Consider the following 27,926-nt stretch of genomic DNA (forward strand, 5'->3'; position numbering starts at 1 on the left):
CAAAGGATTCTACCATGGGATCTTTTTATCAAATTGTGAAATGTTTAAAAACACAGTGGCTAGTTTGTTGTTGTTGTTTTTTGTTTTTTGTTTTTGTTTTTTTTTGACATGGAGTCTCGCTCTGCCGCCCAGGCTGGAGTGCAGTGGCACATATCAGCTCATTGCAAGCTTTGCCTCCTGGATTCACGCCATTCTCCTGCCTCAGCCTCCCGAGTAGCTGGGACTACAGGCGCCTGCCACCATGCCTGGCTAATTTTTTGTATTTTTTTAGTAGAGACAGGGTTTCACTGTGTTAGCCAGGATGGTCTCGATCTCCTGACCTCATGGTCTGCCCGCCTCGGCCTCCCAAAGTGCTGGGATTGCAGGCGTGAGCCACCATGCCTGGCCTGTTTTTTTGTTTTTTGTTTTTTTTTGAGATGGAGTCTCCTCTGTTGCCCAGGCTGGAGTGCAGTGGTGCCATCTCAGCCCACTGCAACCTCCACCTCCCAGGTTCAAGCGATTCTCCTGCCTCAGCCTCCCGAGTAGCTGGGACTACAGGCGCCCGCCACAACGCCCGGCTAATTTTTTTGTATTTTTAGTAGAGACAAGATTTCACCATGTTAGCCAGGATGGTCTCCATCTCCTGACCTCAGTGATCCACCCGCCTTGGCGTTGCAAAGTACTGGGATTACAGGCGTGAGCCACTGCGCCCAGCCCCAGTGGCTACTCTTTATTGTGTATTAGCACTGGCCAGCTGCTCAGGAGCTTTTGTTTATTTATTTTTTTGTTTTTTGAGCAGAGTCTCGCTCTCTTGCCCAAGTTGGAGTGCTGTGGTGCGATCTTGGCTCACTGCAACCTCTGCCTCTCTGGTTCAAGTGATTCTCATACCTCAGCCTCCTGAATAACTGGGATTACAGGCGTATGCCACCATGCTCAGCTAATTTTTTGGTTTTTAATAGAGACGGGGCTTTGGTATGTTGGCCAGGCTGGTCTCGCACTCCTGGCCTCAAGTGATCCACCCACTTTGGCCTCCCAAAGTGCTGAGATTACAGGCATGAGCCACCGCGCCTGGCCAGGAGCTTTTGTTTATTAGCTGAAACTCACATGACATCGCAACAAAGTCGGTATTATTCTCCCTGTTTTGCAAATGAAGAAATTAAATTTCAGAAAGGCAATTATTTGACTTGCACAAAGCCACCTCATTCATCATTTCTTTCGCTTGACAAATGCATCAAACACCTGCTCTTTGCTGGGAATCCTGCTACGTGTTGACGACTTAACCGTAAGCAAGGTGGACTCTTCCTTGTCCACATGGACCTTACATCTGGCAGAGAAGACAGGCCATGAACCCATCAATATAATACAGCGTAATAAGCACAGGGTGTTATGGAGCATTTCTTTGAGGTTGGGGAAGCTACAGCGAAGAGGCCACAAAGACGTTCCAGAGGAAGTGATTACTTAAAACTACCTAAAGGGGAAGTAGAGTTAGCAAGATGAAGTGTGTGTGTAGCACAGAGACTAGGGCAGGTGTATACAAAGAGGAAACTGCTTATGAGCAGGCTTAGAGAAAAGAGCGAGCATGCCATGTTCTAGAAAATATGGCAGAAGCATAGCATGCAGGGCAGGGCAAAGGAGTGAAGAATGAGGCTTAGATAGATGGGAGATAGGCAGTAGGACCTAGCTGAGGTTTCAGGCTTCCATCCCAGGGCAGTGAGAAGCATTTGAAAGATTTAAGCATTCAGGATTAGCATTTTAGGAGGATCCCTCTGGCAGATGTTTGGAGAATGTGTTGGAAAATACAAGACTGCAGTAGGGAGACCAGTCAGGAGCCTGCTTTTCAAATCTGAGTGAGAGGCAGAGATGAGTTCATAGGTATTGGCAAAGAAGATGGAGAGAAGTAGATAGCTTTCAGAGATAGTTTCTATAAAATAAGGCAGTACTTGATGAGGAGACGAGTTTGAATAGCCTCATCCATGTGGGGGTGTCAGTAAGAAGTTTGAAATGCAACCTGAAATTCACAAGAGCCTTCTGAGTTGGAGATGCAGCTTTGGGAGTAATCACATGTAGGTGTCAGTGTAGCCTGGGACTTAAATCTCTGCTTCAGGAGTCACAGGTCTGGGCTGAGCAAGTCCTAGCTATCCATTTATTGTGTGATGTTGGATGAATTACTTAACCTTTCCAAGGAGGGTATTTTTAATATGGATGGCAAACAGGGCTTCTCTGAGGAAGTGATATATGAGTAAAGACTTGGAGCAGGGGAGTGGCATCAGCTCATTGACATTTTTGAAAGATCACAGTACTGCTTTGTAAAAAATCGATAGTAGGAAAGGAAGACAAACAGAGAGAATGGCTGGGAGGCTGTAGAAGTCATTCAGACATGTACAAAGAGTAGCTTGTGTACATCAAAGGACACTATCAAGAAAGTGAAAGACAACCTATAGAATGCCAGAAAACATTTGCAAATAACTGATAAAGAATTAATATCCTGAATATATAAAGAACTCCTACAGGTCAACAACAACAACAACAACAACAAAAATCCCACTTCAAAAATGGCTGAAGGACTTAAATAAACATTTCTCTGAAGAAGATACACAAATGACCAAAAAGTACATGAAAAGATCCTCAACATTACTAATCATTAAGAAAATGCAATTCCGCTTCTAGCTGGATATGCAAAATAATTAAAAGCAGAGACTTGAACAGTGATATTTGTATAACAATTGTTCATAGCAACATTAGTCACAATAGCCAAAAGGTGGAAACAACCCAAATGTTTATCAACAGATGAATGAATAAACAAAATGTGGTATATACATACAATGAAGCGTTATTCAGCCTTAAAGAGGAATGAAATTCTGATGCATGCTACAACATGAACAAATCTTAAAACATTATGCTAAGTGATATAAAAGACCCAAAAGAACCAATATTGTATGATTCCACTTGTGTGAGTTGCCTAGAATAGGAAAACTCATAGAGACAGAAAGTAGAATCGAGCTTATCAGGGGGTGGAGAAAGAGTGGAAGAAGGTTGTTATTGTTTAAAGAGTTCAGAGTTTTCATTTGGGATGATTAAAAAAAGTTCTGGAAATGGATAGTGGTGACGTCTATACAGTACTGTAAAGGTACTTAATGCTGCTGAATCGTACAGTGCCACATTTTCTGAAATGGAAAGCAAATTAATTGATTTATCTAATTGTATTCAGTGTTTTCTTAGGACTTTGTCAACCATTTGATAACTTTTGAACCCATCTTTTTTTCATGGACTCAAAGCTCATACTTCTCAAGCTCAGACTCTTACATCAAATACCTTAATAAATATTTAGCAGTCTAGTTACTCAATTTCAGATACCAATTAAAATTTTAATTGCTGAACTAGCCTTTTGTAGTTCCTTTGTGCAGGGGAGAGCGTATTTTGAAATAGTACTCTTTTTTGTGAATTACCTTCCAGGTGCTGTTAAGTTTTCTTTAGTGAAGATGTCTATACCAGAGGGAGCATAGTTCCAGATGACTTCCTCAGCGGCAATGTAGTAGTGTCTAACATGCTTCCCATGGATATTATCCTTTGATGAAGACTTGTTACACTCCTGGACCTGGAAAAAGGCTTGCAAACCGGCTGAAATGAAACAGAAAGAGGCATTGATTAATGAAGCCGATGTTTCTCCTATCGCCCTGCAAACACTGCTCGGGTGATGACAAGTAGAAATTGAAGGAATAGACAGATAGAAACAGTACTATAAACTAGGGCAGACAGCTGTAAATAAATTAGTGATGGAAAACTCAAGTTTAAAACAGACATTCTTTGTTTTTTATGTACATACAGCATACAGATATTAAGCATATGTGTTTTCAAAATATGGTACCAGTTTCTGTGGGGTTTCACTTGGTAGTTCTTTTGATGAGAGAAAAAGAACAAATCTGTAGATAAGCAGAGAAGAGAGGCTTTGACATATTTTAAGGGGTTGCATTGGGTGGAGGAGGAGGTACAAAGAGGAGGTACCAGATGAGCATGTATTATTGCTCTCTTGTACAAGATGGTTGTGCGTCTGCTGTGCTGGGCCTTCTGTGGCCCAGAGCATGTTTGATAAAACAATTATATTTGCAGGTCAAAGTAAAATATCTGAACTCCTATGTTAAACTTAATTTATTCAGTAGACCAATATTAAAAACTAATATTTTTCAAGAACAAGGAATGTTTGTATTGCCTAAGTTAAAGAGATAAAGAAAGGATTTATCGAGTTAAACTAAGGGATGGCCAGGATCAAATAAAGAACAAAGTTAATTATACTTGATGGAAGTAAGTCGAAAAACAGGGTGCTTTCCAGTGCAACATACAATTTTTCTGGATGTTACAACACTGTATATTTTACAAAGCTGAGTAAGTATATATAGTACTATACTTTCAGGGCCAGTTGTTCTTTCCAAAAACTAATACATTTTCAGATTTCATTACTTTATAATACTCCTGTCTTACAGTCTTTTTTATTACATTATTATATATACCATCATAGGAATAAAACTAAGATGCCAGTTAAAAGCTCAGATTATTTCAAAGATATTTAGCTTTTAGATTCTGATTCCCAGTAACCACCTTTTTCAGCTGACTGCTAATTTCAGGTAAAGATGTCCTACCTTTCAGATGGTTTAGATTCTGACAGCTGAGCATCCATTCTCCAGGGTTCTGGGCCACCATATAAGCATCAAACAGGGTAGCAGGAAAGAGGTTAATTGTATCAATACGGTAGTTCTTGTTGGTCAATGCTTGCCCATGAAAGAAAGCTGCGTGCACATCAACTTCATTACCCATACCAAAAAGATACCATTTTACTCTGTCTTCAGCACACATGGAGAGTCCTGGGAGACTTCCAAAACTGTATCCATTCACAGCTGTAAGTCAAGAGCAGAGTTTGTGACTAACAGTCATTAATGCTTGAGATAGTGAGAGTTAGCTCTATATAAATAGAATCAGTTTGGAATGGCAAATATGTGGCACACATGCTGGTATTCCTCCCTCCTATACTCATGTCAGACATTGCTAATCAATCACAGCACTCTTTCATTTTGGAACTGAATTCAGCCTGAGGATTCTTATCAATACCATATTAACAGATGAACACAATACTGAAGATAAAACCTATTTGCTGTCTTTGTTATAAACTGTACACATTGTGTGTGTGTGTAAATACAGATGTGTGCATATATACATACGTATAAACAAAACACACACATAGAGTTAATAGAAAAAAGATTGAATATTAGTATTCAATCAGTTATTCATCACGTTGGTAGTATGGATGTTTTTGCTTGTCAGAAAATTTCCAATTTTCTACCATAAATTTATTTTGTAAAAAGAACACAAGAATAGCTTTTTTTTAAAGATTGCAAGACAAAATTTTTAAGATTGGAAGAGATATGAAAGAGGGAAAAAATGTAGAAGGACAGCAGGGACAGAGCCACAAAGACTTAAAGTTCATATGCAAGGTGGCCTGAAACCCTCAGAAGAAACTTATGGTCACTGTTCAAACTGGGTGGCCCTAAAAATTTCCCAAGTGGAAATTAGTTCTGGGAAGAATCCTGAGTGCACCACATGTAACACTGGTACTAAACCAAACCTGCTCAGGCTAGAATTTTGAGTATCTTTTTATAACAACTATTTTTTTAGTACACAACAGAGACAGGATTAAAGTATGGAAAGAGGACCTTCCACCCAGATATAAGTAAAAGTTGGAAACAAAATCTGTACTTTGTTAACTAATTTATTTTTCTACTTTGGTAGTATTGTCATTTTTGTGCTCTCGGTTTCTGAGTACAGGTTATTTTGAAGAAGTTAAACAAATAAACGAAAATATCTACTTATTGGTCTAGTTGTTAAGGCACTCTGTTTCTCATGCAAATTATGAGAAATAGATAATCTTACTAAGCTCATTATTTTGTGTCAGAGAATTAAGAAAAAGTCTAAACTGTAAAAAAAGCATTTCTAGAAAAGTAAAGTGAATTGAAATGTAGAAAAGAATGATGCAGACTAAGGGGCCCAGTGAGGGCAACATAGTATGTAAAATGAATACCTTTCAGAACTCGTGGTTTGAACTATTTTCTTAAATATAGTTAGATGCTTTAAAATATAATACGGTTTTAAGCATTCAGTTTAATAATTTGGAGCTGCCTCAAATAATTTTTAGAATGAGTCTAGTGGATAAATAAATATATTAATGTCACATACATATGCATTAAACCATAATTGATGCTTTATCCTTACCAGTTTGGGAACAAGTTTGGTGTATCTGGCTTTACCCGGCTTAGAGTTTTTATTTTGACTTACTTAGCTGAATATCAAATTGCACATCCAATATGCTTTGTTATAAGGACCACAGACTAGGACACACCGTACTTATTTATGTGAGGGAATAAGCTTAGCAGAATTAATGGATCAAGGGAAAAAAAAGTAAAGTTAACATGTCTGCTGTAATCTTACAATACATTCTGTTACTCTCCTGGAAGTCTTCGTTGTCTTTGTCAACTTTCTCTGGTTCTGAGCAGTAGGTTTTAATGTTGTCTTCTAGGTACCAGCTGAAATTTTCATCCACCACAGAAAACATCACCACAAATTCTCGGTCAATATGTTTTTCTTTTTCTTTATCTAGAGAATCTGGAGTTAAAGTTACTATTTTAGCAAGACTAAACTTTTAGCATGTATTTTGATTTATGTTTTCAGGTGATTTATAGTTTTTAAAAATTTTAGTATTTATTTTTTCGAATAAATCACAAGTCTGGACCAGTCACTCCTGTTTTACAGACATAGAAACACTCAGGGAATTTTTATGATCAGTGTCTGGTGCTGGGAAGACACTCCTGTATCTGGATATCCACTGACCACATAACTATTAAATGCTTTTTGGCAAATGGGAAGATTGGAGTTCAAAGTTGTGCGTCTGTTTTCTGGTGCATATAGCCACAAACTGAGACAAGTCTTTACAGGTAACGATTGTGCAAGTTAGAATTGTATTTCAGGCTCTTGAGCTACATTGTCTTTTTCATGATGTTAGAAATAAATACTATGATATTATGTTTACCAGTATAGTATGAGTAACTACAGATCTATCACCGTGGAGTGCCCTTTTGGTAGTCACATTTGGTAAAGTCATGTGTCTCTTCAGCACCACTGTTGGAAGTTAGATACAGCAAACTGATCCCTGGGAGAATATATTTCTTTCAGATTAGCATCATTGGCATTTTCCCCATAGGAATGCTTGTTCTATTTATCCCTTCTTCTCCTAGTCCTGCCTGGCTCTTCCCTTCCTTTTTTTCTACTTACCACCTCTCTACCTTACCTACTCAATCTCAACACAGAAGACTTGATTTATTTTTAAAAGACCAACTGCCCTGCCCCTGTCTTTTGGTAGTACAGCACGTGCAATAGGGAGAAGATGTACCTTTTTTACAGATTATTAAAGGTCCGATGAGTCCTGAGGCAATATCTTTTGGAGCATCAATGTGGGAATGGTAAATCCTAGTCACACAATTGCCATCTCCTTCACCAGGACTTTGTTCTTCAGTGGCAAGCAACATGTATGTATACTGCTCTCCTGGATATACTTTGTCATCTGCTCTTTGAAAATCTGTGGTGTTATCAGGGTAGATGGCCCCTAGGAAGCAACATGCAATGAAGGTGCAAAGTGAATGTGTTTGAACTTAAATGAGAGAATAGATAGTCCATTAATTCATTCAGCAAACATTTATTAAACATCTACTATGTGATCCTTGGGGATGTGATATCCTATTTGGACACAGGAAAATGAAAGGCTAATGGCTAGGGTGTTTAGAAGCTTCACAGACATTTTTATTATTTTTTATATTTGATTGGGTTTTCAGAGAGCATAATGACTTTTTGTTTGCAATGTAAAGAACTCGGGTCATGGTATGGAAGTCTGAGCAAAATGGCTACCCTCTTCTAAATTCAAAACTTCTTATATGATCTCAGATTTTTGCCCATGAAGTAACCATAAAATTAAAAACATTTCTACTCTTAATTTTGGAAATTTCCAAACATACACAAAGGTTGAGAGAAGAAAATGCTAAACCTCCTTGTACCCATCAATCCAGCTTTAACAATGATCGACTCAAGGCCAACCTTGTTTCATCTGTACCCCCACACACTCTTATCCCCAGTATCATCAAATTATTTTAAAGCACATCTCAGACATCATATTCCATTCATAAATACTTGCGTATGTATCTCTAAAAGATAGGAACTCTTTTTTTCTTCTAACAAAACCACAGTACCATTACCACACCTTTAAAATGAATGGTAATTCCCTAATAAGCCATGAAATCATTAAAAAGAAATAGGATGGCAGTCAGCCTTTTATGCTATGAATGTAATTTATCCCTAAACAACAACAAAAACAAAAAAAGTCAATACATTCACCTTCTAAACCAATATCTCCTTTAAAAAGACAACTAATAATGAATCAAATCTAATTTTAAATTAATTTACCTACTTGATCATTATAATTTCAATGAACTGTAGCATGACTTCAGCATTTTTGCTTATGATAGCAGCTGATATTTATTGAGGTATTACTATGTATTCTTATTGTCTCTATTTTATAGATGAGGAAACTGAAGCTGAAAGAATTTAAGTAATTTGTCCAAGGTCACTCAAACAGTAAAAGGCAAGGCTGGGGCTCAGACCTTGGTCTATTAATTTCAAAGCCCTTGCTTTTCATCACTACAAAATACCACCTTTTTCACCATCATTGTTAAGGACTAAGAATGAGATCACAGGCACCAAACCTTATCTTTGTTTTTCAGGTACTATTTTCAAGGCTTCCAAGTCCTACATTCAAATGACTTTTTCAGTTAATTGTGTCTCATATGTGACTAGAGTCATCCAGGCACATGTACCATTTGACTGACATATGAGACTACTTATGCCACCTTAGCTGGGGCACAGTTGATCTAAAGTTAGAATGAGAGGTAACAACAGCACAGTATGTTTACATGTAGGAACTTCAAAGATAAGGCAATCCACATCTTGAGTCCTTTCTCTTCCCTCTGGATTTTGCCTCCAAAGATAAGGCAATCCACATCTTGAGTCCTTTCTCTTCCCTCTGGATTTTGCCTCTTCTAGGCTCTGATGCCCCTTGTCCATTTCTCTTACTCTATTTGGCCAGAAAGGACTGAGCTCTGGGAAAGAAGCTCCAGCTCTCTCTGACTCTCACTGAGTCCACCTAGAAATTCTCTCACATTCACACTTTCCATGAACAAGCACAACCAAGAGAAACATGCCATTATTATATGGAAACAAAGAACCTATTAATAAAATAGTTGGCCAGGCATGGTGGCTCACGCCTGTAATCCCAGCACTTTGGGAGGCCGAAGCGGGCAGACCTGGAGGTCAGGAGATCAAGACCATCCTGGCTAACACAGTGAAACCCTGTCTCTACTAAAAATGCAAAAAAAAAAAAAAAAAAAAAAGCCAGGTGTGGTGGTGGGCGCCTGTATTCCCAGCTACTCGGGAGGCTGAGGCAGGAGAATGGCATGAACCCCGGATGCAGAGCTTGCAGTGAGCTGAGATCGCACCACTGCACTCCAGCCTGGGCGACAGAAGTCAAAAAAAATAAAAAAATAAAAAATAAAATAAAATAGTTAAGAGCTGAATGGCAGTTATAGGTCTTATCCAGGAGAGAAGTCCACAATTTTAGAAGCTAAAAGGCACTTCTACTGAAAAGTAAGAGGAAATTCCAGCTACATGAGCTGAACTTACCCTCATGTTCCTTATAGTAGGTTATTCCATGTGAATGAAAGGTGTAGGGCCTAGAGGCAAGGTTTTTTAAGTGTACATAAACTTTATCTCCAGTTTCAGCTTTGATAATAGGGCCTAAAAACCCAAGCCAGATCGGTTTTTCTATAGTCGTCCTAAAGGTTTCATCTGTGTACTGAAGATAAAGGGCCTTCTTATATAGTCTCCCAATTCTATCTGGGCCATTTTGAAGATAGATATTGGAATGTTCCCTGCAAAGAAAAAGAAGACAACTCTATCAGAAGCCATCATTTCTAGGATGACATTATCATTATAATTTAATAACATAATTAGAGAAATTAATGAGCACATCACATTGAATATTTGCCTGTTGTAGGGATGACTCCAAAATTGAAGTGGAGGGCTGGTAGTTAGCCCTCTTATTTTAATGATGTGAGGCTTTCCATATCAGGTATATGTCAGAGAACCATCTGCGAAGGCATCATAGAAATATAGTGCATCTTACTGAAGTATTTTCTCCATGATTTTTATATTAAAACACACGCATATGTAATGGAATAGAATACAAAATTAAGCTGAAATATTAAAGCAGTTAATTAAGACATTTTTTCACTTATACCTCTCTTAGCTGCTGGAAAAATTTGAGTTTATAATTAATCAATCTGGATATTTGAGACTTCAAAGTATGTATGTGTATATTTATATATTTTTTCCTTAAAGTAAGATTAATAAAGCTAAATTAATTCTTTTTAATTTCTTTTAACAGTACTAAATCAAAGCTAGAGTTGTTGATGCATGCAATGTGTGTGGTTTTTAAATTACTTTTGAATTTAAATAATCCCTGTGTTTTTTAATCCCTCACTAGTACAGATACTTAACATTGAATGTTTGTATTCTGGTGAGTGTCCATTAATAGTTGCTTAAAACGTTCTTAAAAATATCAGTGAAGTAAATAGTAATCTGGAAAAGAAAAGATGGAAAGAAAGTAAATTTGGTTTGAACCGATTTCTTGTGTTATCAACCTTAACTGAAGGCTGTATGTAGCCCAGTGGGATCTATTCATGGGCAACATCATGTTGCCATTTGGCAGGACCCACTTAGATTCTGGCCTTTGGCAAGCCCCTCCACAACCAAAGCTCTTCCATTTGAATAAAAACTGCTCATCATCATGGGTGGGAGTGTGTGTGTGTGTGTGTGTGTTGCCTTCTTTCATCTTAGTGATCTTTGATACTTTACCAATTTCTACTCAACATTTGTGGGGCCGAGTAACCTGACTGAAGAATAAATTTTGTCTTGTTTCCTCAGTTGTAAGCTCATTGGTAAAAGTGAGATATATTTTTCTTTCCCTTCTTTAAGACAAGAGCAGAGCTTGTGTGAGAGCTCTGGACTTTCACTGCTACAGAATTTAAAGATGTGGTTTTTCAAAAGTCTAAGGCCTGATGTTTCTTAAGTCTGAATATGCACAGGAATCTACTGATGAACTTAGTGAAGTGCAAACTCCTGGGGGCACAACTCTATTGATTCTGATTCTGTGGATCTGGGGCAAGGCCCAGGCATCTGCATTATTAACCAACACACTGGTGTGTTTTGATGAGATAAGCTGTTCTGGGGCCCTGGGTAACCTGTGTTGAAGAGGCTCTAAGGTTGAAGATTAAGAGAGCTGCCCAATCCCAGAAGCAGTGGGATTCCTGATACCATGAGACAGAAAGGTAGAAAGCTCTGTTTCCAGGTCATACCTGTTAGTGGCAGGACCTCTGCGGTGGTGGCTATATAGATTAAGCCTAAGTGCTGGGGCTAGGTACCACAGCCACTTGGCAATGGTCCTGGTGGCTGAGTTTGGGCAGAGTGAGCAGGTGTTGGAAATAAGTGTCACCATTCTCTGGATTGATCAAGGAGTTTCTATGATGAGCGTTTCCTCCTAGTCACTACCACATACCAATACACTGGGAATGCCAATTTTCCTGAATTGTATAAACCCGAATTCCCAAAGAAGATAAAATTATTCACTAAAAAAACGACTGAGATGATGTTTCCCTGCCCATCCCCCGTCCTGGTGGGAGGGCTAAGCTAGAAGTTAGAAAAATAAAGTGTCATTATTTGCAGCCTGTGTGGAGCAGAAAAACTGTGGGTATACCCTCATTTTTTCTATTTGTTTTCACTTTCTAATTGTTTGTTGCCATTTCCCAGTTTGTTAAAGCAAAATAGGAAAAGATTGGGAAAGACTTCATGGACACAGGTAGGCATGGGAAAAGGGCAAGACACTGGTGTGAACTCTGTCCCTAAACCCATAGCAAGGAATGCACAGAAAGAGTCTTAATAAATATATGCCTTAACAACAGCAAAATTGTTGCATCAAAGACCACTGAGATTAAAAGCAGAGAGTCATTCAGTCCATATGACTGAGAGGAGGTCAACAAGAGTGCAATTTCAGTTAGGTACACAACTGCAGCTGCAAAGTCTACAGTACAAAGGTACAATTCCACTCTGGTCCCACCAGAACCCTGGACCAATCAATCTCACAGAGACTTGTCTAAGCCCCAGGGTAAATTTTCTTAAGAGTCTGAACACACTTTTATTTCTGAGAGATTGATTTGATAATATTTGGAGACTTTACTCCATGCTTTACCATGTCCTATTTGTACACATCTTACATAGGCCAAAGTTAAAAGTTAGCCCTCAAATTCTTAAAGCTTCATTTAAATAAAATGTGTATTTATATTTTCTGAATGTAAATACACTTTGGCATACATCATGTCCTATTTTGATAAACTATAGCAGGCTTTGTCAAAATGATTTTATTGCATTGAAATGCTCCTGTATTAATCATTTCCTAAAATAGGAAGAGCATTGCCATAAACAAATACCTAAGACCAAGACCAAGACCTATATTGCCTAGGCTTTGTAACTAATTTTTCTAGGCAAAGTTTTTTGGGGGGGTTAAAATTGCTTTTAAAATTATTGATCTAAAGGTATAACATATCTAGGCATTTTAACATTTGAAATTCCTTTTATACACATTGCAATATGCAAACTGCTTTTTGCATCTTGCCTTCTATTGTGAAAAAAACTGTCTTAAACAAACTGGAAAATATTTTACACTGTGTGACACTTTGGGAGAAGTCTATTTGTTTATGCTTTGTCTCCAAATAAACATGAAAAGGTCATTAGGGGCTCTGTATTTAATTTCGACAGCACAGCTTGAGGACAAAGGGTCAGTTACTGGAAGCTTGCAGGAAGTTTGCCAGTTAGATATTCAGCCACAAGAATCTATTATAGCTGTTCTTTGAACCAAATAATTCACATTTAATTGTAGTTCTTCCTGTTGACAACTGTAGTATGTTCCTTTCTACTCATTACTATAGACATATCTCCCTTCAAGTAATCAATCACATTCTCTCTTTTTAGCCGCTTATTTAAAAAAAGAAAAGCCTGCTCCTATAATTTCTGGTAGTCTTAGACCCAGAAATGAGTTTTTAATAGTAGGATAATTATTTTTTAGTATTGCTTTGGTAAGATATTAATAATGCTATTCCCTCCCATAAATTTAGAATTCACTCAAGTGATCTTGGTTTATGCTTAGACATGGTTCCCAAAACTTGGGTATTATAGGTGAAAAGTTTCTGGATTTTTGACTTCATTAATTGAGACATATGTTTTTTATTGCTGCATAACAAATTATCACAAAGTAGGTTAAAACAACACCCATTTATAATCTCACTATTCTATGGGTCAGAAGTCTGGCATGGTGTGGCTGGGTTCACTGCCTCGGGCATCACCAAGCTGAAATCAAGGAGAAATCTGCCTAGCTCATTTGGGTTATTGCCAGAATTCAGTTCAATGGGGTCATAGAATTAAAATCCCTGTTTGCTTGCTGGCTATGGGCCGAGAGCCTCTCCCAGTTTCTTAAGGTCACCTGTATGCCCTCCTAGGTGGCCCCTTTCATCTTCAAGTCAGCTTCAGTGTGTGGACTCTTCAGATAATCTCACTGACTAAAACATAAATCATGAGAGTGATGTCTCATCCTGTTCACAGGTTCTGGAGATTTAGGATAGGATTTCTTCTGGGAGCCACTTTGGAAATGCTGCCTACCATAAACAAGAATCATAAGGAAAACAGTCAAAAATTAACTGCTGCAAGAATATGGCAGAGACTCAACCTAGGTATATATAACACAAATTCAAGTGATTCGCCAGTTCTAACTAGCCTTCCTCCACTGGCACAGCATGAATGCAGTACCTAGTGAATTTTGTTTTGTCTGTTTTCTCAGGAGAAATAGGAACTTGATAATAAATGGAATTTGGTAAGTGTGAAATGTTAGTCACTTAATTAGCTCTTCCATACAAGCTGTCTTGTGTGAAGTGTTTGGAAGTGTTTGTACTGCATTAGCTATTGCTCGCTTTTTTTTTTTTTTTTTTTTTTTTTGAGATGGAATCTTGCTCTGTCACCCAGGCTAGAGTGTAATGGCGTGATCTCGGCTCACTGCAACCTCCACCTCCTGGGTTCAAGCAACTCTCCTGCCTCAGCCTGCCGAGTAGCTGGGACTACAGGCACACGCCACCACACCTAGCTAATTTTTGCATTTTTAGTAGAGACGGGGTTTCACCATGTTGGCCAGGCTGATCTCAAACTCCTGACCTTGTGATCCACCTGCCTTGGCCTCCCAAAGTGCTGGGATTACAGGTGTGAGCCACCATGCCCAGCCCTATTGCTTGCTATTTTTTATTTGGCAACCTTGGAGAATGAGTCATTTAAAGTAAATTTTCCAGAAAATTTTAGCTAGTAATTGTACCTATTTAAGAATCATTTAAAAATTTAAAAATCATTTTTGAAGGGATGCTATATAACTTGGGAGGCCACTAGGCTGAGACAACGTCAGTGCCTTGGGTTCCTACCTAAGCAAACCAAAACCCAATTCAATGTAGTAAACAGTAAAATGAAACTTCTAATCTGTAACTAGAGACTTTACCAATCAGAAGCCACCAACTAACATCTAACTAGGGAGTCTCCACTTTAACCAGTCTAATATCTATTTCTTAGTCTGAGAATATGTTATAAAAGTTTCCTCCCTGCCCAGAGGAGCATTGACAGAACTGCTTGTGATCTTAGGGCACCCAACTGCTGTGGCTGAATGCTTGAATAAACTTGTTAAACTTTCAATATGCCCAAGTTTATCTTTTAATAGGGGTAAAATGAATGCCTTTAGTGCAAGCTTTTTCTTTAAAAATATTTTCTTTGCTTCCCTGTTTTCCTAAACAGGGGATATAATGGAAAAAAGGTAACTTTTTTGATAATAATAGTGAAATGAACACTTATTGAATACTTATTATATCCTGATCACTCAAGATCATAATTATAGTAATTATGATTACCATAGGGTGGAATGTTCTTTGTTGTCTAGTTTTTTGGTCAGGATTTGAGCTGTTATTTCTTCTTGGTCATTAGGCCTGCTTATAGTGACATCTTCACTGTACCATTTGTTTTGGAACCTCTAGTGGAATGAAAAACCCGGTAATAATGTTTGTAAGAACTGTATGTTAAGAAAGTCGCCAAGCCTGAGTGAGAGCCTATGAAGTCAAGTATAAAAGAGTTTTGTGATGGCTGTTCTTATGCTTAAAAAAATTTTCACTTATTTCCAGCTTCCTAGAGGTCATCAGAAAAACAAGTAATCTGAAGATAACAGAATTACTATAATTTTTGCTATTATATAGTAAATTAATTCAGTAAATAATTAACTAATGCCTACTATCGACCCAGAACACACTATTGTGTTTACTAATTGTTTTTACATGTATGTCATTTATTTTAATTTGAATATATATAACTTAGGATCAGGAATTATGTCTTATAAAGTCTTTAACTACTTATTGATGTGTTGAAGTGACAGATAAGGCACTGACCCAAGTAAATGGCAGTACTGAGTATAAGGAAATTATTTTCCACTTCACTCTTTTAGAAATAAATATTATTGACATTAACACCAGAGAAGTAAACTTTATTTTTTTAGTCCCCCCAAAAACCTATACATTTTTCTCTTTTAATATCTGCCAATGTTTTCTGTTGCACTAACCCTGCATATAATCCCCTAAGGTGATTTTCTATTTTATTCTGTTGCCTAATTTGTTCTATAGCATGTATCTCTCCACATGAGGAGCAAGGAAAAGTTTTTACAATACAGTCTATGATTTTTCCTATCTTCCTATGTATCTTTTATTTACTCATTTAAACTTATTCAGAAATATTTATTTAGTGTCTCCGATATTCTAGGTACTAGTGACCATGCACTAGTACTTGCATATGCATATACTAGTACTCTCAATGCATATTTTCCTGTTCATCATCCCAGACCTTCAAGATCAACATTCAGCTTAAACTCGATTCTTTACCTAAAATTCATATTACACTCTTTCACATCTTATTCTTCAGCCCATTTATTTCCACTCCTTTTTAGTCATCACACGATAAGGAGTGCCAACCATGTCTTGTGATACTCCATCATCCTTCACTGACTGGGCTAAACATGCTGCAAATCTGGGACAAAGAAGGGACCAAAAGGTTGCTATCTGCACACATCTATGCAAAAAGTTTAGCATAGTATTGGCAAAATTGCTGAAGCTGTATTCAAAATTCACTGGTAAGATATATGGGGGAAAAAAATCACAGAAAAAGCAGTCCCACCTAGGGTTTGCACAACTGTAGCATATTGTTGAAGCCAAAGGAGATGTTAAAGTCACAGGACAATAACAAAAAGAGAGGTGGACTTTGCAACTAGAAGATGCTCCATTTTTCCTTTTAAGGAGGTTTAAGTATTGCTATTAAGTATACTTTTTAAGTAACTGATATGGTTTGGCTGTGTCCCCACCAAATCTCACCTTGAATTGTAATAATCCCCACATGTCAAGGGTGGGGCCAGGTGGAGATAACTGAATCATGGATGTGGTTTTCCCCATATTGTTCTCATGGTAGTGAGTAAGTCTTATGAGATCTGATGGTTTTATAAATAAGAGTTCCCCTGCACAAGCTCTCTCTTGGCTGCTGCCATGTAAGACGTGCCTTTGCTCCTCCTTTGCCTTCTGCCATGATTGTGAGGCCTTCCCAGCCATGTGGAAATGTGAGTCCACTAAACCTCTTTTTCTTTATAAATTACCCAGTCTTGAGTATGTCTTTATTAGCAGTGTAAGAACAGACTAATACAGTAAATTGGTACCTGGAGTGGGGCACTACTGTAAAGGTACCTAAAAATGTGAAAGTTGACTTTGGAATTGGGTAGCAGGCAGAGGCTGGAATAGTTTGAAGGGCTCAGAAGAAGATAGCAAAATGTGGGAAAGTTTGGAACTTCCTAGAGACTTGGAGGGCTCAGAAGACAGGAAGGTGTGGGAAAGTTTGCAATGTAAGACATGCCTTTGCTCCTCCTTTGCCTTCCACCATGATTGTGAGGCCTCCCCAATCATGTGGAACTGTGAGTCCATTAAACCTCTCTTTCTTTATAAATTACTCAGTCTTGAGTATGTCTCTATTAGCAGCATAAGAAGAGATTAATATAGTCACAGTGGGGTAAACAAGTTTATACTCATTGGATAGCTTCCCTGGCACAGACAGGCCACGGGAGTAATTAAAAACAAAGGAATTTCCTCCACCCCCATTCACCAAATTCTAAACAAACTCCTTCACTCTTCTACTCCCTGATTTTTAGAATTAAAGATTTTTTTTTTTTTTTTGAAGCATAGTCAGGGCAATGTCTTGCGCTTACTTTATGCCTGATAAAGCTGTTTTGATTTTTGATCATGAACAATGGCAGAATGGTGGTGAGTGGGGCATGGAGAAGGATAGTATTTTTATTTTTTTAATGTGTCTGACTTTTTCCTTGGAAATAAAAACCACATATGATTTATATTATATTTAATCAAGAAAATACTGAATCCATGCAAAATAATGTTTTTGGTGAAGCTGTAAAAATATGTCATATTCCTTAGAAGATAATACCATCTTAAAACCAGGTTAAAAAAAGAAATAATTACAAGAGGTATTAGTTTTATTTACAACCACTTATCTTCAGGTCAGAAACTTTCCTTACTGTGTATTATTAAATTCATAATATAATAATTGGATATTAGTATCAGTTATGTATTTATTTTTATGGTGAAAAATTTCAACTGTACATAATGTTAAAGAAAATAGTATATACTCATCAATAAGATTCAATAATTACAAACTTTGGCATCCTTATTTAGCTATTTTTTAAAGATATAATCTTGGCAGCTGATGGTCATTGGGCTTGTTTGTGTTTTATTACCACCGAAATACATTTTAATGTAGTGAATATTGATTTTGAATTCCAAGTTCCCATTTGGTGGTTAATGTTTAATTAACATCATTAAAAGTGAAGACCTCAGTATAGATAAACTTCTGCACAAAAAAACTTCAAGGAGAACTAAACTTTTTTTGTTTTACTGTGTAGTGAATATTGCTTTCAATAAGGGGATTTTCCAACTGAAATATGAAGACATTTACATTACATGGAGCTTTTTGAGGACCATCCTAATAAGTGCCTGACATTTTTTTATGCACATATGTGCCAAGCATTGTACTAAAAGCTTTACATGCACCCGCTCTTTAAATAACCCTATGAGCTATGCTTATTATCCTCATTTTACAAATTAGGACCCTGAAGCTGTGAAAGATTAACTTACTTAACTGTCTGGAGTCTCTCAATAAATATCAGGCAGGATCATATTTGCTAAAATTGTATTTTATTTCTATAAGTGATGTTTTGAAAGATATAAAAAAATTTTATCCCTATCATGAATAACCATTAAATGGTGTAATAAACATAACATTTTATACAGTAATTGTTTAAATTAAAGAATTTCTGCATAAACAGACAAAAAGACAGAATCCTAATCGGAGATGCAGTAATGACCATGGGAGGTAATAAGAGGTGAACACAGATCCCCAGGAACAACAGGAAAGAAGCAAGGTAGTCCACCAAATAAAAAATATACAGGAATATAAAGGAGATTGATTCAAGTGTCCTGGGTTTCAAGCCCACATTTTGCAGTTTCTGTATATAAGAAATTTTAAAAATATTTCATCTTATTGGCTCTATTCTTTAAAAATAATTTAAAATGTTGGTCTATAAACAATAAAAAGAGTGACTTACGTGTCAACAGAAATAAGTTTCTTTTCCCCATGGTCAGAGGCATAATCCCAAGTCGTTTCAATAATTCCAATGTAATAATGCTTTTCTTTCGCCCAGGCTGGGGTACTATAGAAAAACAGAAAAATACCAAGTATCAAAATCTTCATTTTTTTCCTCTTCTTGGAGTCTGAGAAGAAATGAAGTAAAATCAGGAGCAGGCAATTTTATAAATAAGACTTTCTTCCTTATTTGCTTGATTGACACAATTTAGTGTTGCACAAGAGTAAATTGTTTCATTAAAGCAAATATTTTCCAATTCAGTTAAGTTCTCGTAAACCACCAAAAAAACAGTTCTTGGTTGCCAGGCTTCTCTGACTGAAAATAAAAAGTCAACAGTTATTGTTGGAGGCATTAGGGTGTGCATAACTCTGCGCGTTTTTCCATTCATCATGTAAATTCCAGGAGGGCAGAGAACGTGTCTAAATGCTCCCTTTGTTCCTCTGACAATATGTCGCAGCACAGCGTCCTGCAAACAGTGCACTTTTAGTAAATCAAGATAAGGATGATGTAAAATGAATCAAAACATGTAGCTTTTTACTACAGTCGTTCTTAATGACAGGGATACATTCTGAGAAATGCATTGTTAGGCTATTTTGTCATTGTGTGACTATCATAGAGTGTACTTACACAAACTTAGATGACACAGCCTACTATACATCTAGGCTATATGGTATAACATATTGCTTCTAGGCTACAAACCTGTACAGTATATAACTATGCTGAATGCTGTAGACAATTGTAACACAATGGTATTTGTGTATCTATACATATGTAAACATAGAAAAGGTACCGTAAAAATATGTTATTATAATCTTATGGGACCACCATCACATATGCAGTTTGTCATTGACTGAAACATTATTATGTGGTGCATGACTATTTCTAAAAGTCTAACAAATGATTAATTGCAGCTTTATGATATGAAACATGATATCTAGCATGCCAAATTTAAGTAAACAAAAATAAGAATTTAATTTGGAAGAACTTATCTATTTTATGAGCTTGGACCACATCTGCATAAAAACTTTACCAGATCATTCTGTATTGCTATATGCAAATAACTAGCAGAGCCTAACAGGGGCTAATAACTTTGTTTTAATCATCAAATAAACAAACCATAACTAAACCTGTCTTCAGAGGCAAAGATTAGTCTTAGTAAATAGAAAGTACCACAGTTTATTATTAGACTGAAACTTCTCTCTTTGAAGTGGATGTGAATTTTAAGGTGGAAGACTTTTTCTTAAAACCCTGTTTTTAGTCAGGAAGTATATGTCTAAAAGTATGAAGTGGCTTTTTTTTTTTTAGCTGAAGAAAATCCTGATAACAGTTGACACTTTGTGTTAGTATAATTTTTTTTCTCTCAAATACCTCAAAACATTGTGTATTTGCTAAAGGCCACTTGTTGAAATAGATTGGTGTAGAAGAAAGCATGCGATATTTGAACAATTCCTTCATTTAGAAAATATTATTGAATGAGCGAAGTTCTGTTCTACTCACTGGGAATAGAGCAGAGAACAAAACACCTACCATGATGCAACTTACATTCTACTTGGGGAAACTGAAAATATAAAAATGAAAAATGAAATACACAATATTAGTGGTGAGTGCTATGGAGAAAAATAAAGCAGAGAAGGAGAATAAGGAGTGCTAGGGAAAACAGCAGGGTGAAGATCAAAATCTGATGCTACCAAATGACCTCAAGTAAGATACGTCAAGCCCAGCTTCAGTTTCCTCATCTGAAAATCTCAGGTTAATTGAAATGACCTATGTTAAGGCAGACAGTGGAGGAGCTTCTCTCACCAGCTGGTAATAATCTTAACTAAATGGCTTGGTACAGAAAACTGAATCATGTTGCCCAGGATGCCCCAAGGCCTCCTTCTAGGACTGCCTTGAACAATTGTGCCGTCATGTCCACTGAGAGGACTGACAAAGGACTAAAATCTTGCTCAGATGCCACTGGCCATACCCTGTTCCTTGCAAGAAGCTGCTTTTCCCCTAATGGTCCACACAGACAGGGGGCATCTTTCAGCCGTTTATCCTCCCCAGGGCACGGGAAGGAGGACAGTTTTTTTTCTAATTGGCATGAAGCCATGATGTGAACCAACAACTGTCTCAGCCATTTGCTTTTCACTTTTCACTCAGTGCTCAAACTCAGCCCCAATCTTGTGGATGGACAGATGTTGATCAGAGCACAGTAACAATGCCCAGAGTCACTTGTTTCAGCAAATCGTACCAACCAACCATCCAACAAACAAACCTGTTCAAATAGTTGCTGAGGGTTCCAGAATGTATGCATAGCACACCCCTCATATTGGTGGTGAAATGAAATGGTTAAACAGTAACACTGTGACCGGTGCTCTTGTGAACGTTTTACGGTGTAATGCAAAAAAGGTCATGCAGTCCATATTTCTGTTCTGTTTTGTGGTAGTTACTCTTCTCATCAAAAGGCATGTGGCAGGAAGTGGGGAGAATTCTCTGAGCCTTAGGACTACTTAAATAGGAGGGAGAGGGGCTGGGCGGAGTGGCTCACGCCTGTAATCCCAGCACTTTGGGAGGCCGAGGCAGGTGGATCACGAGGTCAGGAGATCGAGACCACCCTGGCTAACATGGTGAGACCCCATCTCTACTAAAAATACAAGAAAAAAAAAATTAGCTGGGCGTGGTGGCGGGCACCTGTAGTCCCAGCTACTCGGGAGGCTGAGGCAGGAGAATGGCGTGAACCCGGGAGGTGGAACTTGCGGTGAGCCGAGATTGCGCCATTGCACTCTCGCCTGGGTGACAGAACAAGACTCTGTCTCAAAAAATAAAAAATACATAAATAATAAATAAATAAAAAGTAAAAATAAATAGGAGGGAGAAGGCACTGGGAGCTAATAAGCTCAGCCATTGGCAGAGTCATTTTGCACTGCAAACTTCATTACAGTGATTCCAGAGACAGTACTTAAAAATGAACTTTGGATAATGTTCCAGTTGAGAGTTTTCTGCATTCAAGAAATGCACCACAACAGCACAGACTGGAGTTAGACAAGAAGGAGCAGAGGGGCACCAGAAGAAGCCTAGGAAACTTAGAGCATTGCAAGAAAGAGAGGAATCTAGACTGCCAAACAGCCTGTCCTCTTAGCTGTGCTTGTCAAAAGGTTTTTACCTCAGAATCCCAGGGTATGTCTTTGTTATAAACAACTAGTATATGTCTAAGTTAACAGCTTAGTAACCTGAGTACAGTTATGTAGCAGAAGTTCTAATCATTTTCCACATTTTCTTTTTTTGTCGTCTTAAGGATTTCTGGACTGGGTGAATCTTATCTGCATTTGGCAATCATGATTCTGAGACTGTGAGTGGCTAACGTCAAGGAAGCAGCCTCCTTTACGGAATAACCCTTCTGTTTATTTCTGTCTGGCAGAATGCGATCTCTCTTTACTGCCACTATTCCCGTGTATACCTTCTAGTTTCATTTTTTGCTGACCCTTGAGAACTGGCTCTTAACCCCTACTCCATGCCAGCAGAATTATTAGGAAATCATCGAGAACTGTCCTTCACTTTGTGACAGCAGGAGACTCTAAGTACAAAATAGCAGGTCACTCTGACTATGACCAATCGGACAGATAACCACGCTGCTTTCTTTTTCACAGGAAATTGTGTAACTCTGGAATTTTAGAGGTGAGTGTGGTCACGTACAGACTTTGCTAATGAGTACACTGACTTGCCCTAGCACAGTGTGAGCACTGCTGATCCTATTCTCCCCTATCGGTCAGGTCATGACTGTTCAGGAAATGATCTCTCAGATAGGTCTTCAGTCATGCCACCATCCCCCTTTGGCTGCCCATTAATGGGTCACGGCCCTATTCATCAGCTCCTGGGATGTAAAATGGTCTCAGGCAAGGGAAGAGAGAAAGTCCAGACTCTAACATACAGAAAGCCTTAACATACGGTAGTACTATGGGAAAGAGACTTAAAAAAAAAAATGGCATAAGAATTTAGCTGAATCCTTTATTCTTGCTCTCTCACTACCTTGACTGTTATAGAAATCAAAGCATGTGATTTATCAAAAATGAAATAGAACCACAATAATATAACTATAATTTTTAAAAAGATTAAAGAACAACCCTTTTTAAAGGAATAACTTAATTCACTACTTTGACTACATAGAAATTTAATGCATGACTTTCTTGAAATGCTCTCCTCTCATAACACCCCTGGCCCATTTTCTCTTGTTTTGACACAATGTGAGGGTTATATACACTGCATAGCTCTTAACACTCTGATTTGTGTCCTGGTCTTAATTTACAAAAGGTGACTGAGTGACAATTCTGAGAGGCCAATGCCATTGAGAGAAAAGTTTACTGCTACTCATGATGGTGCCCCTGGAAGCAGAAGACACAGCACGCTACAGAGGGCCATGTGGCAAAGCACCGGAGTAGCACCAGGCCGGGCTTCCCATTCTCTCTGCACTCTGGAAGGAGTTTGCCTGGGTTGGGGTTGTCACTTGGTAGATTCCAAACCTTCATTTTGTCAGTTTACTTAAAGGTGACTGGGTTTAAAGGGTCTGATTGATTGTAAATAACTTGGAGAATAAATCAATATTCATTAATAAAGTTAAATAATTCATGTAAAATTAAAGTATAATAGACTTAATTTATATTATTTTTTTTTCAGTTTAGGGGCATTCCCTCCTTGTTTATAGATTCACTCAGAAAATTGTATTATGGAACACAGTTTCATTCATAAGTATAGAGTTTGAGCAAAAGGGTAGATATTCTTTTTTGTAAATTAATTTTAATTTTTACTTTAAGTTCTGGGGTACGTGTGCAGGATGTGCAGGTGTGTTACATAGGTAAACGTGTGCCATGGTGGTTTGCTGCACCTATCAACCCATCACCTAGGTATTAAGCCCAGCATGCATTAGCTATCTTTCCCAATGCTCTCCCTGCCCCTCCTCCACCCCCCGACATGCCCCAGTATGTGTTGTTCCCCTCCCTGTGCCCATGTATTTTCATTGTTCAGCTCCCACTTATAAGGGAGAGCATGCGGTGCTTGTTTTTCTACTCCTGCATTAGTTTGCTGAGGATAATGGCTTCCGGTTCCATCCATGTCCCTGCAGAGGACACGATCTCGTACACAAAAGGGAAGACACTGTTAAAGCATGTTTCTTTTCTTTTTTCTTTGACATTTTAAAAATTAACATGATTTCTGTCTAAATACTGGCTACTTATTATTAGAATAAGAGGACCTTCCAACAGCTGTGCAGGGGACATTCCATTGACACATTCTTAGTCTTTGACTCTCTTCTGTTAAGAATTCATACAGATTACTACCCTTCCATTCAAATCCATTTACTAAATCATACTTTGCCCACCTGATAAGTCAAAGTTTGGAACTGCATTCTTAAAAGAATGAATGAATGAATTAAACATTATTCTTGGTGAAATTTGGGCAATATCTTTTGCAGTTTCTTAAAGAATGTTCTAGTTTTATCAGCACCTTTGAAAGTCTCAGACTTGAATGTTTCTATGGAAGGAGTTAGTTGCACCCATATTTCATAAGTTCTTAATAGTTTTAATATCAAATAATGAGGTATTATTGCTAATGTTGTGTGATGTTATAATAGCATTATTACTATATTATTATTATTATTTTTTTTAAGACAGAGTCTTGCTCTGTTGCCAGGCTGGAGTGCAGCGGTGTGATCTCAGTTCACTGCAGCCTCTGCCTCCTGGGTTCAAGTGATTCTCCTGCCTCAGCCTCCTGAGTAGCTGGTACTACAGGCATGCTCCACCACGCCTGGCTAAATTTTATATTTTTAGTAGAGACGAGGTTTCACCACGTTGGCCAGGATGATCTCCACCTCTGGACCTTGTGATCCGCCTGCCTCAGCTTCCCAAAGTGCTGGGGTTACACCTGGCCACTATATTACTTGTTTAAAGTTTTTTTATGCTGGAGATACATATTGGAGTATTTTGGAGTGAAATGATATAATGTCAGGAATTTGCTTGATTACACTCCAGGTTTTCATGTACCGCCTACACAGCTAAGAAGCTAGAGAGTAAAAACATGAACTCTTTTGTTTAACCAAGCTCTGATTTCAAGTGTTCTTACTTACTGTCTAAAGCAAAGGCTGTTAGCCAACCCACAAGACATTTCTAACCCAGTCTCCCTTGTTCCTTTCGTGATAGAGGCTACAAAAGTTCTTTTCCAGTCTCCTTTGCAGTTAGGAGTAGCCAGATAATAATGGTTTTGACCAATAAGACAAAGGCAGAAATTGGCTGGTGTCTCCTCAGGTGTGACTGATGCTTCCCCTTTTTCCATCTTCTCTGCCTTCAATGTGGATGTAATATGTGGAGCTGCAGCAACCATTTTGCAACTGTGAGGCAACAATTATGAGGAAAAGGCCAAGAGAATTAAAGACACTGGCCCTCATATCATCAAATTGCTAAGCCAGGCTGGGTACAGTGGCTCATGCCTGTAACCCCAGCACTTTGGGAGGCCGAGGTGGGTGGATCACTTGAGGCCAGGAGTTCAAGACCAGCCTGGCCAACAAGGTGAAACCCTGTCTCTACTAAAAATACAAAAATTAGCCAGGTGTGGTGGTGCAGGCCTGTAGTCCCAGCTACTGGGGAGGCTAAGGCAGGAGAATTGCTTGAACCAGGGAGGTGGAGGTTACGGTGAGGCAAGATCGTGTCAATGCACTCCAGCCTGGGCAACAGAGTGAGATTCTGTCTTAAAAAATTGCTAAACCAATCCTAGCAGCCACTTATCTCCAAAATTTTTTTATTATATAAAACAAATAGCACTGATAATTCTCTCTTAGCTGGGTTTTCTGTTGCTTATAGAACACATCCTAACTGGTTAGTACTGCCAGATACAAGCTCAGAGCTTGAGTCCCCCCCACCCCTTTTTTTTTTTGTTCTGGAAAACTGAAAATTATATATTCTGTAATCTATCATCTTCCAATCCTAAGGCGCAATATAATATATAGATTTACATTTCAAAGATTGATTTAAATGGTTACTCATGCTATAAGAATTTCATTTTTTAAAGTTTTACAAATGTTGCAGTCTATGGTAAAGTCTTGGGTTGCATACATTTGGTACTTTTTATAACTGAGCAAGACTTTGCTATTGCTCTCTTTGTCTCTCCTACCTACCCCCACTGCATTTGTTAAAAGCCTTATTACATCACTCACAGGCACAATACAGACACCACTTCAGGGTCAATTTATGAAAACAAGAAGCAGCTCTCACAAAAAATTTACTAAGAAAACTTTTATTTCAAACTAGTTTTCCTGGTACATTGTCATGAAAGTCTTTAGCTGGTTCCTCCCAGACTCCTTGGTCCCTGGAGTTTTCCTTCTTTGGCAGCTTTACCTTGGCTTGTAAGCTTGTCAATATTCATATCATATCAAATATTTATGCTGTAGAAAAGGAATTTTCAAAAATAGGTAATATTATATAATAGCATGCAGTTCTAAGTTAAAATACTAAGCTAAAATGATTACATACATTTAAGGACTAAATACAAAATTTATATTAGTCTTAGGAACATCCTTAAAATAACTACCATCACTTTTGCCACAAAAAGTTTACTTATTAAATTAACAGCAACATCAATATCACCCTTCGATGGGAACAGATGACCTGTAAATCCAATCAAATTTGACTTTATATTCTTTGAAATGCAAAATCTACTTTCCCAAAGAAAGAATGTTAGCAATGGGGGATTTATTTTATGGACAGTGCACCAAAGTCTCTTTTACTAAGAATGTGCATGAACACTGATAGGAATAAGGGTAATGATTATTAGAATTGTATCAATAATGATATTATTGACATTAATAGGATGTTGTAGGTAAAAATTATACTGGTGGCTAATCAGTTTTTGGTTTTGTTGACAAACGTAGTCCTGATATTGAGAGAAGATTCTGAGAAACTGTTCATGCAGACTCTCTTTTCTCTGCTTCAGAGGCTCTGCTCCATCGGCCCTGCAAGGAGCCCCACAGGGAAAATATTCACATAACTTGAGAGCTGCATGGTATGTTTTAAATAGTGTACGATATATATGTTCAATAGTTTTCCTAATTTTGAAAGTAATTTAAACTTTACAGAAACCTTGGAAGAAACAGATTACTAGTGAGATTTATTATTTCTTAATAAATATCTTCTTATTATTTTCTTAATAAATCACACTAATAATTTCACTACCTAGAGAGAGTCGTCAGTAACATCTCATAAATTTCTATTCAGTCTTCATATATATATTTCAGATACTATTTTGTAGACTGCTTTTTTTGCCATCTAATATGGTATTATAAGCATTTACTCATTAAAAATTTTAAGACATGATTTTTAAAGTTGGATATTTTAGATGATATGTTGCAGTTTTTTACACACATTACAGTATATCATTTGCTTGTTTTCAGTTTTCCATTAGCATAAAATAATGTGGTGATACATATTTTTCTGCCTTGTTGATAATTTTCTGAGATCAAATGCCAGGTGGAAATACTGAGTCAAAATATGGGGATTATGATTTAGGTTCCTGCAAGATCTGCAGAACCAATTTACACATCCATCAAAGTATATGCAGTGCACCCTATCTCACCACACTGTTATTGATGCTATCATTAAAAATAGATAAATATTTGCCAAAATATACTCAAAAAGGGATTTTATTGTTGCTTAAATGTGATTTTGAAGTGATTTGATTATTGGCAAGTCTGGGTATTTTTATAGGTTCAAAAGATATTTGTTTTTGATCTTCTATGAATTGTCTGTTTATACCTTATATGTATATCTTATGTGAATCTGGAAATTACATTTAACTCTAGAGTATATTTTATCAGATCATGAAAAGTTATCTGAGTTTTACAAAGAAAATAAAACTAGAGTAACTCGGTCATCTCAAAATAGTAATCTTTGAATGAATGAATGGCACATCACATTATATGAATGTACAATGCATTAAATATCCTTACATAAACACTGCATTTGTT

The 27,926-nt window shown here is 37.5% G+C and overlaps 2 protein-coding genes across 3 annotated transcripts in view; both read right to left on the reverse strand.

The window, feature by feature from the left end:
• The window catches only part of CP (ceruloplasmin), a 59,198-nt gene extending 39,811 nt beyond the window's left edge, over positions 1–19,387 (reverse strand). For both annotated transcript variants that reach the window (XM_024244366.3, XM_024244367.3), the window contains exons 1-6: positions 18,902–19,387; positions 9,748–9,995; positions 7,412–7,624; positions 6,454–6,627; positions 4,614–4,868; positions 3,426–3,597 (exon numbers count right to left, since the gene is read on the reverse strand). In XM_024244366.3, the coding sequence (XP_024100134.3) occupies positions 3,426–3,597; positions 4,614–4,868; positions 6,454–6,627; positions 7,412–7,624; positions 9,748–9,995; positions 18,902–19,047 (1,208 nt within the window). In that variant the 5' untranslated portion in view covers positions 19,048–19,387. The remainder of the gene's footprint in view (positions 1–3,425; positions 3,598–4,613; positions 4,869–6,453; positions 6,628–7,411; positions 7,625–9,747; positions 9,996–18,901) is intronic.
• A 7,505-nt stretch (positions 19,388–26,892) lies between these two features.
• Positions 26,893–27,926, reverse strand: part of LOC100435001 (ceruloplasmin-like) — a 46,522-nt gene continuing 45,488 nt past the window's right edge. The window contains exon 19 of the mRNA XM_002814165.5: positions 26,893–26,915. Coding sequence (XP_002814211.3) covers positions 26,893–26,915 — 23 coding nt within the window. The remainder of the gene's footprint in view (positions 26,916–27,926) is intronic.

Source organism: Pongo abelii, chromosome 2 (genome assembly GCF_028885655.2).
Source record: "Pongo abelii isolate AG06213 chromosome 2, NHGRI_mPonAbe1-v2.0_pri, whole genome shotgun sequence".
NCBI classification, from domain to species: domain Eukaryota; kingdom Metazoa; phylum Chordata; class Mammalia; order Primates; family Hominidae; genus Pongo; species Pongo abelii.